Genomic DNA, 16,474 nt, shown 5'->3' with positions numbered 1-16,474 from the left:
TACTGCTCACAACATAAGTAAGAGCTGAAATATCCTAGCTAGGCATCTATAAATAACATCCTTTCGCCTCCTTGAGAATGACTGGGAAAATACCATCAGGACCTTGCAGGTTATTGGTTTTTAGTTGTCCCAGTCATAACCTCAGCCTCAGTTATGTTGACGAAGCTTGTAATACACACTCGTTCTATTACAGAGGCATTTTATTGATGATTTTGGTTGTAAAAAATTGAGTGAAATATTGTGTTTACTATTTCGTTACTATTAGAATTTTAGTGCTGCAGCTGTGAAGAAAAACATTTTTTCCTCTAATGCAATATTCTTTTTTTGTCTCCCACTTGGAAACTATCTTTCTCAGCTGCTCCTGAACCCTGGTATATTCTTATTCTATCTTTGAATCTTGGGTCCTTCTACACAGTCTGTAAATCATTCTATTCACATGAATGTTTTTAAATATCTCCAGTAAACTATTTATACCATATTTCCCTAGTCCTGGACTTCATTGTTTTATAGATTAATTCTTTTTGAGTCTTTAACATGACATTCAGCCCAGTATTCTCAAGACACCACTGCACTGCTTTGTAATAACCACAGCGAGCACGTCAGTTGTTTGGATCCTTACCAAAGTAGCTTTGTCTAGTTTATCTAAACAGTGCTTCTTAACAAGAAAAGATGCATAAACTGTGGCTTATGAGGACAATTCTTAGACACTCCAGATAAAGCTGTATCAGGCTAATGGCCATCAATTCTTTAAAAACAATACAATGCTTTTTCCAACTGCTGGTAAATCGAGAGACCTTATAAGGCCAGAATTCAAATCTGTCGTCTGGCAGATGGGTGAAAAGGCCTGGACTGTATGCCAGGAATATGAAACTGTAGGCCAAAAACTATCCCCTGCACTTGGCAGATGCTGTCCTACATTTCTCAACACTTGGGTAAGCATTCAATCTCTGAAATCACACAAAGCACAGCTAAGCACATGGTCAGCCAGGCAGATATACAAAGGAAAAAGGGTTTAGAGGCTGAAATCACTGCTCTTTTCCGATCCACAACATGAAGTCACTGGAAAGCAGTGGGTGGAGAGATTACCACAGTGGACACAGGGAAATCACAGGTGCCAATTCTACAGTAAGAGCAAAGCACACCCTGAACGCTGCCTCTGTACACTGTAATCAAGGCAACAGGAATGGCTTCTCAAAAGAGCTCCGAGACAACAGAATGGTAATTTCATGGGCAACTGTGTCAAAGCAACAGCCTGGAAAAACACAGAAGAACACAACATCTCCAGACACACAGCACACAGCAGCGCAGGGCTCGGACAGCGGAGCTCACCGCAGCGCAGGGCTCGGACAGCGGAGCTCACCGCAGCGCAGGGCTCGGACACCGGAGCTCACCGCAGCGCAGGGCTCGGACAGCGGAGCTCACCGCAGCGCAGGGCTCGGACAGCGGAGCTCACCGCAGCGCAGGGCTCGGACACCGGAGCTCACCGCAGCGCAGGGCTCGGACACCGGAGCTCACCGCAGCGCAGGGCTCGGACACCGGAGCTCACCGCAGCGCAGGGCTCGTACAAATCCAAAGTCCAACTGCACGTCATACATAAGTCTCAGACACCCAGTCTATAATCTCCTGAAAACGTATCAATTTTTAACATTACAATCATGCTCTCAGTACTTATTACAACCTCCCTTAACAGAGCCAAGGTGTGGACTGAAACTGTAGCAAAAGTAAAAAGTCTGAGCAAAAGTAATAAGCCCAGAGGTGACTCATTCAGCTGCTGTGGCCTGAGGGCAGGCAGTGTGACAGTGAAGCTACAGATCTCATCACACAGAGCAGCTGTCCTGGATGCAGCACTGGTCAGAGCATTTTGCAATAACACATTACATGAAAGAAAAGCAAAACAGCCATGCGACCTTGTTAATTTAATTCTGAGCTGTTATGGATGTCCAAACTACCTGAGTTTTATGAAACAAAGAACACATTTTGCACGACTACAGTTAATACTGTAATTAATATTTATATTAATTAATGACAATGTTATTAATTAATACATTTTAAAATGCTACTCATCCCAAAGCATCTTACATATAGCAGGGAACACATTTCATCCACCAGTAGACACAGCACCTGGGAGACACAGCGGTCCTACTGCACAGCTGATCAGGTGGAGGAGTGAGAAACTGTTTCACCACATGAACTGACGCAATCTTTAGAGAGCCCAAACTGCACAAGCACAGAGTGGAGTTTAGCCAGAACACTGGTGCTAACATGGGGCATCTCTGGGTTATCTAATGACCAAACAGTCCACGTTTTAATGTCTCATCTAAACACCGGCTCCTCTGACAGCAGTGCCCCCTGTCACTTTATATAGGATTGAAAATGCTGGCCCACAGGGAACAGTGCCACCTACTGGTACAGCACCACCACTTACAGCAGGAACCTGTTTTTCTTACAGGTCTCCCACCCCAGTACCGACCAGGCCAATCAGGGCTCTAGCTTCTGATTATCTGCCATCCACTGCACAAAAAAAACTATATGGGGTTATTATGAGAGATGATATACAAGCGTTTCAAAAAGAAAAATCAAGCAAGTACAAGCACAGTTTCATAGAAGAAACAGTGAAAGCACTCAGATAGCAGAAGCATTTTCACGTAACAAAAATCACAGGTGGGGCTCAGACATACTCTCTTTTATGAACCCAAGGTGTAACCACCTTGGCAATCCTCCAACGTTTTAGGCACGAACTGTAAAATACAGGCGTAGCTGAGCGTAAAAAAGTCTTAATAGTCATCAGAACAGAACTGCAGCTTTTTCCTTTGGGGCATAACTCTGTGCATACCACCAAAATCAGAAATGCACCGTGGAAATCTGACTCAGCTCTAAGCTGTAGGAGGACAATCACTCACCTTTAGGAACTGACTCAGTCTGCTCTTACAGTTTTAAGCACCAGCAGTTAGAAGCAGCAAAGGTGTTACAAAAAGACTTGAACACCAACCAGGAATGGGCTATATCCACTACTGACTCAGCCTGAGCTCATGAATGGGTGACCTGATATTCTCCCCTAGAATGTGCTGATGCAACACTGGGACTCATGGCTCCAGCAACGATGACAAGCCTTTCAGGTCCTGAGGCAGCAAAGCAGAAAGCAGCAGATTCTTCCTGCCCATCTTTCTCATGAAAACCAGTCCCATCAGTCTCTTCCTGAAGACTGAGGCATTAACACGGACATTAGCGGCAGTGAGAGAGGCCTGAAGATCCTTAGATGATGCTCTGGGGTTCTCTGTGATTTCCTGGATGATTTCCCAGGTTACTCCTGGGGAGATACAGGTAGGAAGACTGATCCTGGGGAGGGTGACTCTGTTCGCAAATATTTTCCATTGGTTGACTGTCTGGGCTGTTAATGTCTAGAAATCATTTTGTATCCATTACTGCTGATGAGCAGTGGCTGCTCTTTCGGAGGTCCTCTGAAATCTCTTTTGATCTGGCATGTTTCCACTCACCTGTATGGTGAAGACCAAGACACAATTTTTCTGACCTTTATATAGGTCAGGGAAAACCTAAATGCAGTCCCAGTCATTGCCATCATTGACACAACCATGAAGCCAGTGTTGTAACAGATGATTCTGGAGGAGAATAGGTCACCCAATTGTCAGCTGAAAGTAACACGAGTGAAAAAACAGGTCCAACAGCACACTGGCTCACTGTGAGCATGTCTGTTACACGTCTTAATGAGCAAGATAAAGAGAGACTGCATAAAGGTCTGCGTGCTGAAGTTGTCTGAAATAATGCAGTTATTTCTGAGACCAAGGACTGAGTGTAGAAAGAAGACTAAACTAGCAAGCGATTCAGATATTGACACTGGCGATTAAGGGCCAAGTTAGGACCAGGCCAGAGAAACTGCTCTGGGTGAGGTTTCAGTGGTTAAGCACAGGAACATATCCAGTTGTTCCTCTCTACACTGACTCTAGAGCACCAATATTGTTTTTGAAAGGTGATAACCAAGCCTGTTCATGATATTCTTACTTGTGGATTCTATAACTTTACCACAACACTCCTTGACTTAAAGCCTTCTCTTTTAATGGCACCTCCCAACTGAAGCAGTGTGTAATTAGGCTCTAGAATACAATGTTACTGAACACAAATGAATAGTGTGCTTCTACTAATCAACTGTAATAACTGATGCTCTTATTGACCGTTCCGCGTGTCTGCTGAGGGCCGTAAGAGGACACAGCCCTACCTGTGTGGACTCGGACGCCATGCTCTTCCTCTGCTGGGCAGACTTCTCCATGGCTTCGCTGAGAGACTTGGCGTACTGGACCATGGCTTTCAGCTGAGAGTCAGTCAGCACCCACAGCAGGTCATCCAAGACCAGAATCAACTTCGATGCCACCACATTGCAATCTTTCAACTGCACGGCAAAGAACAAGGAACAGAAACATGGGGCTGCTGTGAAACTGGAGACCAACTGATCCATTATTACAAAGCTGCTTATTACTGGTAGGAGATGCGATAAACTTAGGGTGATATCACTTCACCTCGCGTGGAGAAAATGCAAACCCCACACAGAATGCACCCCAAGACTGAATCAGCTATGAGGGATAACTGCTGCACTGCTGTCAAAGACAACAACCTTCAAGCAAATAAAACCTGCTCATTCAGTTTCTCTCAGACAAATAAATTATTGAAACCGAAGAATGAGTGCACAGAAACTTAATGCTTAATGTTTCAGCCTAAAACGGGACTTATCGTTGACTGCTAATGACATTTTAACAGGTTGTCTGAACAACATCAACTTAGGTTTATAATATACTGTACACACGGACTCAGCAGGCTTGCGTGTGTCTGTTTCATTCTCGAACAGAGATTAAGAGACCACTACCAAAAATAATTTACATACAGGTTCTCGTTCTGTGTGAAAAGGATTTTAAGAAACCTTACTGCTAACATACACAGTCCCTCTTTTGCTTTTGCTTCTCTTCTTCAGCAGCTTACCCTCCTCTTGAGCGTGACTCTGATTTTGGACTGATTGGTGATCAGCCGCACTGGTGCGCTCAGGACTTCGTGATCGCCGCTCTGGATGGCATCCGCCTCTATCCTGATCATCTGCCAGCTGATTTCTTTAAACGTCAGTACCTGCAAAGTCAAAGACCGCTGTGCTTATTTCACGCTGCAGACTGCGTTGGTCTTCAGTCGCCCCGACAGCCAGTCAGAAACGGACCTGGATTCCAGGCCCCAGCAGGCGCCAGGAACCAGATCAACACAGCTCTCGACAGAAGGGCGGCTATGAACACAAATCAAGGGAGATCTCCTCTTACGCACTGAAATATCAAAGACTGGGCTGGAATTTTTTTTTTTTAAGCTAGCGCAGTAGCCCGACAGATGAAAATGAGCACCCTCAAAATAAAGCCATTCACACCAGTGGCACAAATATCAGGGTCCTGTTACAAAACAAGCGTCCTAAGCACGTACAGGGCTTGGGGGTTTGTGACCGATCCATGGCGTGCTCTGTGTTTTGACACCTATCCTCTCTGCCGGTTACCTCTCCGCGCTGGGGATCCTGTATCCTCGTGAAGCGCAGGTCGCTCAGCTGCCAGCTGGTGTTGACGCTGTACACTTTCAGCTGGGACAGCTCGAAGGAGGCGTTGAAGGCTTTCGCCTTGATCCTGATCACGATGGAGTTGACCGAGAGGGAGATGCCCTCCACCACCTTCTCGGCGAAGCCGTACTCGCTGGGAGGAGAGAGAAAGGCGAGAGCCGCCAGGGTCGCGCTCAAAAAGGTGCTTTAAAAAATGGAACGCTTATTGCCGAATGGGTAGAGACAGATGAGGAAACCCCCAGAGATACAACTTGGCCCTAAAATCTCACTGGGCGAGGTCTGGAGGTTTGAGCTGAGGTCAGTCGTGTGTCTGTACTCACATACCGATCAGAGAAACTACATGGGTTCTGAACGACCTTCTCAAACACAAAGCAAAAGCAGGGTTTAGATCTAAAAAAATTTACGACGAAACACCTAAAAGTTTTTTTTACGTATGCAGTTACAGTGGATATAAAAAGTCTACACAATTATTTTCCTAATAATGATCTATTTGTTTTTCTCTTGAATTGTGTTGGTTGCAAAAGGTCACATTAAAGATGGAAAAAAATTATTTATCTTAATTTCTGGCTTTACATCACAAAAACCTGCAATTTCAATAAGGGTGTGTAGACTTTTTATATCCACTGTAGATGAAATGCATTACCAGACAAAACACGGAGCCTAACAACCACACCGAGCAAGTGTGTTATTGCTTATTCTACATAACAACATACGAAAGGTGACAAATCAGCCCATTCATGCCATCTAGCTAATTTACATGGCTGGGGAATATGGGGTGCATCACTGTGCTTTCCTTGGGAGCAGAAAGTGTGAGACATGATAGCGTCAAAGCAGAGCATTTTACAACCCATTACCTGATGTACCAGATGAAAAACGGAAAAGACCAAGTAACAGGACAGAAAGGGATTAAAAGGCAGAGAGTGGGTACTGGGTGTGTACACCATGAGCCTCACCTTTGACCTGAGGCTGTAGCAATAGGGGAAGGCCCGTTGGGTGGCCGCGGCTCCTCACAGGTGCTCATTTCCATCACAACTTTATCCAGGTACTAAAACACACACAGATGATATCGTGACCTGGGTGCACAACAGCAAGGCCCAGGAAGGGGATGCTCTGGCACTCTCCGGGACACTTGGCTGAAGTGCATGCAAGGTGCAACACTACACTAACGAAGCAACGTTCTTCCATCACACCAACAAGGAGATGGAGCTTGGACGTCACTAGGTCCAGCCTGGGCTCTGTCATCAGGAGGCTGAGCGCGGGATCGTCCGAGCACTGCGGGGATCAAGCCACAAGAGGAGCCCAGGGCTTGCTGCACCACAGCAGCCCTCGTGACCTGCAGGAGTCCTCCAGCGGAGGCCCAGTGGGACTGGTGGCACACCGGGGGGCCTCTAGCTCCGTCCACACGTGACCCCCCCCCGAGGGAAGCGTGCGTGGCCCTTCACCCCTTCGGGCTGCTATAGGGGTCACAGAGGGGCTGAGAAAAAGACTTACTGGACACTTAACCTTTGGGGGGGAGGAGTAAAAAAGTGCCAGAGAATAAGGTATTGAAGACCACATTAGCTTTTACACAGACAACAGTATGGTTAGAAATACTGTAAGACAGCCCTTAACTACTAACCATCTGCCAGGAGCTGTCTTTGTCCAGAACTATATTGTGGGTCAGAACCGCAATGAGACACGCAAAGGCCTGGTTTAGGATTTCAACCAGTGAGCAGACTAGTGGGAAAAAATGACCTAAGACTGAATCAGCTAGCACAAAATTTGCCTCCTAGAATGAATTATGACTCACCTAGGGTGTAATTAGCTTTATGAACTGGATCTGAACCAGAGCTAAGCCTGCGCCATGCTGCGATTTGAAAAGCAAGCCACCACTTTCTGTCACCTGCAACAGTGAGAGTATTACAAATTGAGAGTATTACTGTTTTAAGCTGCAGGATTTTGTGAAGAGTCCTACTGGTTCCATAAAAAAAAAAACTGGATTTTCTATTTTTTCTACAGTACAGATTCAGGACACCACCCTTGATTATTGAAATGTTTAGGAGAATTAAACACAGCACAGCCAGTCTAATGAGGGGAAACGGTCTTTACCAGAGAGATGGGGTGAGTCTTCAGCTTCGTCCATGGTATCTGAAAACACACAGGAAGAATGTTACAGTATGTATGTAAAATATCAATACTCAATCATACCTGTGCTGGGGAATTAGTTTATTATCAACAGAAAAAAACAGTGCATATTTGCATTCAAATGCACAAAGGTATTCTGCATTTTTAACCAAAGCACATTTCTTGGCAACAGTAAGAACTCAGTGGGCAAAAGCCAAGTGTTCACGGGAGAACAATACCAGTATATTAAATAAGTCAACAATTCAAATGGGCCAAAAAGTAAATGTTTTAAAAGGACTATTTTCTTGTATAATTGTATAAGGGCAGCATGGCCGGTTCAGAGTGCCTGGACTGGATTTCCCAGAGGCCTTTGGGGAGTGGGCAGCCTGTCTAGGAGATAGAAGGCAGATCCTCTGTGCCCCAGTCGCCACAGGAACACGAGTCTCGGAGAGAAACTGGAGCTCGTTTGTGAAGAGTCATTTCATTGAGTGACTGGAGAGTTTCGGGGAGAGACTGGAGCTCACTGGGGAAGAGTCACATCACACATAAAGTTATAGGAATGTCAGAGATACATTCAAAACTCCTCTGAAGCAAATTCTGACCCCGTGCAAAAGAAATGCGCGAATTTTATGGATCAGTGGTGAGGAAATCTGTCAAGCTAGAAGAGGGTTTTCCATCCGCTACTGTCCGTGTGTAAGAATATGCACAGCCTTTAGAGCCCAATACCATATCACTCCTCCCTCATTAGGCGTGCTGTTATCTCAGGAGCACAGAAACCCTTTCAACAACTAATCTTTATGTGAATCACACTGTTGGTTTAATGACATGTCTTAATGGTAATCCCTCTTAGGCGCAGCTATCCACTGACTCCTAGACTAATTGCCATGAATTAACATACACTGCAGGAGAGCTACTTACACAAATAACTGCTGTGTGGGTGAGAGACAGTGCAACGCAGATCTGCACCCTGCTCGGCAGCATAATTCACAGCAATCAACACACACACACACACACACACACACACACACACACACACACACACACACACAAAACTCTTCCCTGTCCAGTGACAGCACTTACAACCTTCACAGCCGGTTTCATTCTCCTCCTCACACTGCCTGAACCATGATGCTTAACTAAATACGACCACTGGGAGTCCTTAAGAGAGCAAATTAAAAAAAAAAGTGTGTAAAAATTAAAATCTAATTGTAAAAGAAGAACCAAACCTACTGAAGATAATTTTATGGCAAAGGAGGTGGTTAACTACAAATTACAACAGCTCCTTAGTCAGGGCTTGCCGGCACTTAAAATAATACGCCTGAAGAGTCAAACCCAGCTGATGTCAGGATGCTTCAAATCCCCAGCCAGCACTCCAGCCAGACCAGGGGGAAAACAGAAGAGAGAGGAGGTTATACAGCCCATTGTGTAGGCCTGGCTGTAATTGGCTTCCAGATCTGAGTATCTCTACCAGCCACTTATTGAAGGAGCATGGGGAATCTGTTGTTATGATAAGGAGAAAGGAGAGGAGACCATCTGGCACATCTGGCCTATCTGGCCTTTCTGATAGTTACTAGCTAACTGATCAGAGGATCTCCCCCAGCTGTTACTTGAAAGAAGCTGGGCTATCGGCGTCAACATTCAGGACTGGGCAGCCTGTTCCGCAGTCCACATCGTGGTGTACAGAAGCATCTCCTGCTATCAGACCACTTAACCTTAAACATCCGCACCTGTATCCTCATGTCTGTGTCTGATATTCCTTTAAGGTCAATAACTAATCTAATCGCACTTCTAGAGCACCTATGTTTTTCATAACATAAAGGCCAAATTCATTATAAACAGCATTAGGAATGAGGACTTAATACACTGCATGACCTTCAAACATGCAGTGACATGCCTTCACAACTTCTAAATCTTACTTTACATACGTTAAGACAATGCAAAAAGAAACCAACATCTCTTTTCAAAATCAGGGCTTAACATCTTATACATAACATGTCAGAATCTTTACTTAACGTATACATTTCTACTAGAAAACTTCATTTGTCAGTTGCGTCCAGCAATTAATGTTTTCCAGGCCTTTTTGCTCCTCCTGAAATTAAGAAATCTACGAAGAGGCTACTTCCACAGCAGGTTATAAAACCGTGAACCGCTGCAAGCTTTTCGCACATCAATCTTGTACCTCACAGACAAATGAAGACGAGTCTTCGGAAACGGAAACGCACACCCGCTCTCATCTGGATCACCACTGAGTGGAGCGCACTATTCTGAACTCGTATAGGAAGTGTTCCGTTCTTTACTCTGGGTGACATCTTATGCAGAATTCAAGCAAACGTTGAAAGACTAATAGGAAGAAATTGAAAATAAAATCCCATTCAACGCATAACAGAATATGAATTCAGATACGCCGTGCATTTTAACTGAAAGCAGACATTCTGACACGAGCGACGCCGTGGAGGGCCTCGGCGCTGAAAGCTCATTATGCCCTCCCAGCGCAGCTCCCCAGGGCTCCAGCATCCCTGCTGCTGCAGCGACAGCTTAATGAACAAAGCGATCTGGCATGACCTCGTTAGGAACGTGGGCGCCGTGGAGACCGAGCCCACGGGGGCGCCGGCACCAGCTGCCACCTCCGCCAGCGTCACGGGGTGTCGGCAGACGGTGCCCCGCGAACGCAGCGCAGCCCAGATCCATCAGGCAGACGGATACGGCAATGGAGAAGAGCTCTTCCGTAGCGACTCCTCTCCCAGCAGATCAGTCCAATTCCTCGGCCAGGACAGCAGACCTCAACTTCAACTGATCTGGAGACGGAACGCTCTCTGGCACACTCTTGTATTCCGGTGTCTTTAACCAGATCAAGTCAACGGAGAACAAATTCTCATTTACAGACCCACTGACAAAGGTAGGCATCTAGTGTTTCCCATGTAGATTCAGTGCACGTTCCCCTGCTTTGCAATGAGAACCATTTTAACAAAACAGTAATCAGGTTCTGGGCTATTGCAGGAAAAGGGTGTTTCCCTACTTCCTTCAGGGATCATTTTTGTGTTTACCAATGTTCAGTTTCATTTGCCGAATCCATCACTTGGTTCCAAGTCTTTTTGCAGTTCTCTCCCAGCTGTCTCCGTGAGCCACTCCCCTGATTCTTATATCCCACGCAATCTGAGCTACTTTGCCCTCTGCTGAAGTCTAAATCACTGAAAGAGATCAGGAAAAACAGACTTATACTGTAACGGACATCTGAGGAGAGATCCAACTGGAGAAACTACAACTTAAAACAGATGGAATGGGGTATCTGCTACGTGACAGGAAGCCCGTGATCATTTACATTTTCTTCCTCTTACCTCTTACGGAAATCAGAAGTTGTTTTCTGTTCCCTACGCCTGACAGAGAGTGGAGCTGGGAAGGAATTAGTTGCTCCATTCACTGTTCTGTCACTCGGCCAAAATGCAGTTTTTCTCATTATTGCTCGTCAAAGGCTCCTTGCTGCCTTCACTGAGGAATGAGTCAGCTGGCACCTTTCCTGCCAGGGCTGCAGTTGGACCTGACTTGGTCAATGGCTGCTAAACGCGTCTCTTTGCCTGCCTGTGCCCACAGAACCAGCTCTGCACAGGGCTGGACTGTGTCACACTGCAGTAAGGCAACACTAAGGATTTCCAAACGGCACAATGAAGATTTGTGTGGGGGTATATTAATATGCTGTGCATAAATACGCATTTACATATATCGAGAAACAAAACTAGCTACTGAAATTCTATGATGAAGTTGCACCACAGTACAAGACAAAAGGATAACAGGTTTACACCCACTTTCAGTTCAAAGGCTGCATTCTAACAGCATATCATAAATTCATTAAACTCGTACTCTTTATAATGGTTTATCTAGTAAACAAAAATGTTTGCTTCCTTCACGTCCTCTCACGATCAAGTGGTATTTTACAAACCTTCATCAATCCAAGAAAACATTTTACTGAAAACACCTACAGGATTGATAAAACCAATAGTAACACTTTAATAGTCACCATTAACAAACACTAACATGAGCAAGATTAGGCCTCTTTCACCAAAAATCCTTGCAGGAGTCCACTTGCTTGCAGGCGTACAGAGTTCAAAGGCTGCAGAGCTTTCAGATATGGAAATTAACCTTTTCATATGACAGAGTATTCGTAGCACAATGATTTATTACTCAGTATTAGCAGTGTATAAGGTCCACAAGAGAAGCCTGTGTACTGGTCTAGGAGGGGTTTAAAAAGACATTAATTTGCTTAATTTTGCATATAACTGCATACCAAATAACACTGTAGTATAACCAACGGGCTAAATCAAAGAAAAAAAATCAAGCTTTCCTTCTCTTTCCTTTTATTCGGAGATTAAGAATATACTTCAGGTACAAGGGACAATAAAAAAAATTAACAGCGGTTTTTGTCTTTGAGCTCTGCAGTTACTCACTGAGGAAAGGACAGCTCTTGAAAGTGAAAGCAGGAAGGGAAATGGTTCTGCTTCTGTTCAGACAACGCGCTGCCTGCGATGGTTTCAGAAAACAAAGCAAGACGTGAAGCACAGCCTGCCTTTGACAATCCAGTCAACAGTAAACAAGCGGACTGCGCCAGGTGTATCTACAGCTGCGCACGCGAGCATCAGTGGAAACGTTCTGTCCCGCCTTGTCTGACACGGGGAAACGCCGTGATACAGTTCAGCCTGCCAGGACACTGGCCCCTCCAGAGCAGAAGGCCAAGAACTTTACAAAAAATGAAATCGCCAGTTCGTCTGCTTTTTATACCCCCAAACCCCAGTCTGGAATCACTGAATGTAACGCGATGGCCCTTCAGCCTGGAGAGATGAGGATGGTGCCAGGCTTTAGGCTCTACCTTCGCTCCTGAAGAGACCCACCCAGAAACCCCCCAGCCTCCACTTCCACAGCCTTGTAGCAGAAATGTCATCAAGGCACCACCAGTCCTCGCTTGATTTACCAAGTCTTAAACAGCTGATACAGGGGAGTGGTTTTAGAAAGGAAGCAAATTACAAAATCCAGAGGGAAACTGTCTATTTGTGCACAACCACAAGAGGAAAACGTGGCGAAACATTAGAATTAGAAATGGCCCAGGATACAGACTGTACTGTAAGAGCTCATTCAGTGCGCGCTTCCTAAGGGGGGAGAAATACTGTCTGAGGCTCCTCCGGCACATCAGCAGGTACCTGACAACATGCATTAGCATCTTTAAGGCAGAAAGAAAACTGCAAGGTCTCCCAAGGGGCAGAACCCTCACTGGAGCGCAGGCTGGTCGGGTCAGCACCCGGTTCAGCAAGTCCCACAGCTGGCACAGCACGGGCTCGGGCGTGTGGGACGAGCGCCCCCTGAGCACCCACAGCACTCGCGGCAGGGAAAGCTGAACCCTAGAAAAACCACCGGCGCTTCCAGAGTGGGTAGAAATACACCAGAAACAGAACTGGCAATTCCAAGCTGAAAAAACAAATTCACTGACTTGTCATCGAGGAGAAAGCTCGCGACAAAGTCAGTCGCAACCTGAAGGATGCAGGAAGGAGCAATGACCTTCGGCAGTATCTCTCACCATGCAGTTCTGTGCGCTGTCACAGGTGTCAATATCAGGCACACGCACAACACAGCAGGCACTCTGGGAAGCTGCTGGACACAGTCCTTGTGTGCACTGCTGGCTCGCCAGCTCACAGAGTGGAGAGGAGTTCACATTATCATGTCAGGAGATCACACTGAGAATTACTTTGTTTGCTGTAACCGACCACCTGAAATATTCACAGGTGCGCCTGATTAAAACATACAATGTTGTAGCATCAACCATAAACTGTATTCTGTCACTAAGGACTGACAAGCACAGCTCTGTTCGATAGCGTGACTGAGTCTCCAGTTAGCTCTCTAGACAAAGGAGCTTCTGTGTCAAAATATTTCAAGGATCCATTTCACAGAACATTTTTAAAATTACGCCATGCATGGTCTGAGATGAAGTACACTACAGCTTTTAAAGTGGATGTTATTTGGGAGTGATTTACAATCATTTCATTCAGAAACGTAATGCACATTAAAGAGGACTGACCATATTTTATATTTCTGGTCACTGTTCAAATGAGTTACGGTTTTGGATTTAGCAAAATCTTTCAACTGCACACAGCTTCAGAATCTGACAGCACAGTGACACAAGACCAGCCCCAGTACGTGCTACAGTTTCCAGTGACGACAACAGGAACAGCTCTGCAATCTTTTCACACACTAACTGGTTATCTTCAGTCACACATCATTTTACTGCTGCAACCCATACTGTAGGGCTAGAAATGTTTAGGTGATGGGTAGTGGCAGCAAATAAGGTTAAAAAAGGTTTATTTCGCTAAACAAAATAAATGTTCAATAAGTGCAAGAAATCCCACACATTTCGCTTACATGGAAAAGGAGAATAAATTCAGGCCAGCACCTCAGACGGTGGGGTTTAGCGTGCTCTTCACAGACGACATACTAATATTGTGTGCAAAAAGAAGAACTAAAAATAACATTGATAGCTAAACAAAAATAAGCTCTCACAACTCCAAACTTCAGCCTCACTCATCAAAGCCCAAAGCCAGCGCTGTGCTGCAGGACTGTGCCGCGCAGGGAAGAGGGACAAACTGTGTAACTGGGGTTTGCAGTTCTCAGCAGAGGCGAAGGTTCGAGGGGCTTAAACCAAAGGCAACTGCTACTACTCAATCCAAGTAAAAAGGAGGTCACCCTGGCACAGCAAGCATAAAATGAAGTATCAATAAGCTTAAGGTATGAACGCAGCCACACCTGGGTCAGTTACATGAGACTTCAGAAAATGAAATCAAATGTTAAGTGCTTAGAAACACATACTGCTTCACCCCAACGTATGCTCTGTAACAACAGTGGTGGATTTAAAAATTAAGATAAACCTGACTGCAAAAAAACAGTCTTACAGGCTCAACAACACTGACCTTCCCCTTCCTCAGATAATATATGCTCATAAACTGCACTGCTGTATAAAAAGCCTCCACACTCCGAGTTGGTATTCCTAGGATGATTCTCCTCTGAGAACTAAAAAAACATTCACACTGAGGAAGACTACCGTGGCACCTAAAATCTGGAACCACCCCACCCCCCGAAAGCCATCTGTAAAGAGAAATGCTGGAGAGCAGGTAACTGGGGCACCTCACCCAGGTGTCCAGACCTTCACCCCAGAGAGCAGGTGAGCTTTCTGGTTCAGCCCCTGAATGCACCACACAAACCTGATCGTTCCCGACAGGCAGAAGGAGAAACGGGAAAAAGCATCAAGAAGAAAACAAGACGCATGGCATAGGCATGCCAAGAGACTCCAGATGAGCTGAATCAAACCCTGCCCAGGTCCGGCACAGCCTGCAGGACACCTGCCACCTGCAGGGCTAGAGAGCTGCCGAGGTAGGGCCTCACCCGTATGGTAGCCTTGTTGCAGAAGACCTTGCTGATGGCCAGCCAGGTGGGCAGGTCCAGCATGTTCTGCAGGACCTCCTCGTCCAGCTCCAGGTTGGTCAGCTGGCCCTCGCCCTTCAGGGTGCTCAGGTTGATCTTGTCGGGGGACAGGTTCTTGGCGAACCTGCAGCGAGAAGAGGAGACCAGAGCAGGGGTGATTCAGGGTGCCGCCGCCTCAGCCTTCACGTGAGCGCCAGGAAACCGAGCAGAGAAAAAAAAACACTTTAATCCACAAACCCCGCCGTAGGGCGAAAAGATTCGGGTCGAGAGGTGTCTGAGGGGAGCATTCATCCTGGCAGGCGGCTCCAGAGTAAGCCCGTAAGCAAACAGGAACGGCAGCACGGTCTCGGAGAGGACTGGCGTTTCTGCCCCAGACGTGCACTGGAACAGGTCCTCCTGTGGCGTCACTGCGGAGCAGCCACGCAGGGGGAAGAGCAAGGATGGGAGGCTGCTGGGAAAGCGATATCGATTTCCCTTCAATACAACTTCATCAGCCCATGTCAGTTTTTGACGAACGGTAAAAGCCTCTTATACATTTTACTTTTCTACCAATAAAATCGGTTTTGTATGAATGATTTGAAGCTGCTTCTCTATTAAGTTGTTCTCATGTCCAAATATACGATTGCCTCTGGAGCTACTGATACAGTTGGGGCTGGTAGTGCTCGAGTTAACCAACTTTACTGGTGGCCGACCCAAAGTGCCCTGTGCCTAGAGATATTTGAACATTTAGATTCTCTTTTTCTATTATAGCATGCAGAAGTACTAACAATGCAAAATCCCCAAAATAGCAAGAAAGAAATAAAGCCCAGCCTTCAAATCACCTTATATGCAGAAACCTTAACAGCCAAAGTGGGTACTTTCCTCTTTTCACTGGTTATAAAGCAGGGCTGTCCAATCTGGGTCCTTAAGGACCAGTGTTTCTGCAGGTGTTCATTCCAGCTCAGTTCTTAATGACCTAAATCAGCTCATTAGTGGCTTAACTGGAGAAGAGTAATAGCTTCTCCCAGCTCTTCAGGCACTGGTGCAACAGAAGACCTACAGGCACACCGTCAGCCCGGGACCAGGATTGGACAGCTTAGTCTTGAATTTATAAATGTCTTCAAGGAGTTTGAACACAGGGTGCTATTTATAGACTACTGGGTGGTTTATCTGCTGAGACGCTCTGCCCACAACGTATGTGATTTGCGTTACTGTTTGCGTAAAGGAACCCTACTACAGATCACAGCTCATGGTGCAGCACACTGGCACACTGTTGCCAAATCTGTGACCCTATTACTCATCTCATTCGTTTAGGTAAAATAAAGACCGTTCTCCTTGCATCTCTAG

The 16,474-nt window shown here is 45.8% G+C and overlaps 1 protein-coding gene across 1 annotated transcript in view; it reads right to left on the bottom strand.

The window, feature by feature from the left end:
- bltp3b (bridge-like lipid transfer protein family member 3B) overlaps positions 1 to 16,474 on the bottom strand; it is a 59,161-nt gene that overhangs the window by 28,147 nt on the left and 14,540 nt on the right. Inside the window, exons 2-7 of the mRNA XM_088923459.1 lie at positions 15,110 to 15,272; positions 7,679 to 7,717; positions 6,544 to 6,635; positions 5,534 to 5,723; positions 4,987 to 5,127; positions 4,232 to 4,402 (exon numbers count right to left, since the gene is read on the bottom strand). Coding sequence (XP_088779585.1) covers positions 4,232 to 4,402; positions 4,987 to 5,127; positions 5,534 to 5,723; positions 6,544 to 6,635; positions 7,679 to 7,717; positions 15,110 to 15,272 — 796 coding nt within the window. The remainder of the gene's footprint in view (positions 1 to 4,231; positions 4,403 to 4,986; positions 5,128 to 5,533; positions 5,724 to 6,543; positions 6,636 to 7,678; positions 7,718 to 15,109; positions 15,273 to 16,474) is intronic.

Source organism: Atractosteus spatula, chromosome 8 (genome assembly GCF_055471065.1).
Source record: "Atractosteus spatula isolate fAtrSpa1 chromosome 8, fAtrSpa1.hap1, whole genome shotgun sequence".
In the NCBI taxonomy this organism is placed as follows: Eukaryota; Metazoa; Chordata; class Actinopteri; order Semionotiformes; family Lepisosteidae; genus Atractosteus; species Atractosteus spatula.
Note: the sequence above shows the minus strand (reverse complement) of the source record. Positions and strands in the feature narration are given on the sequence as shown.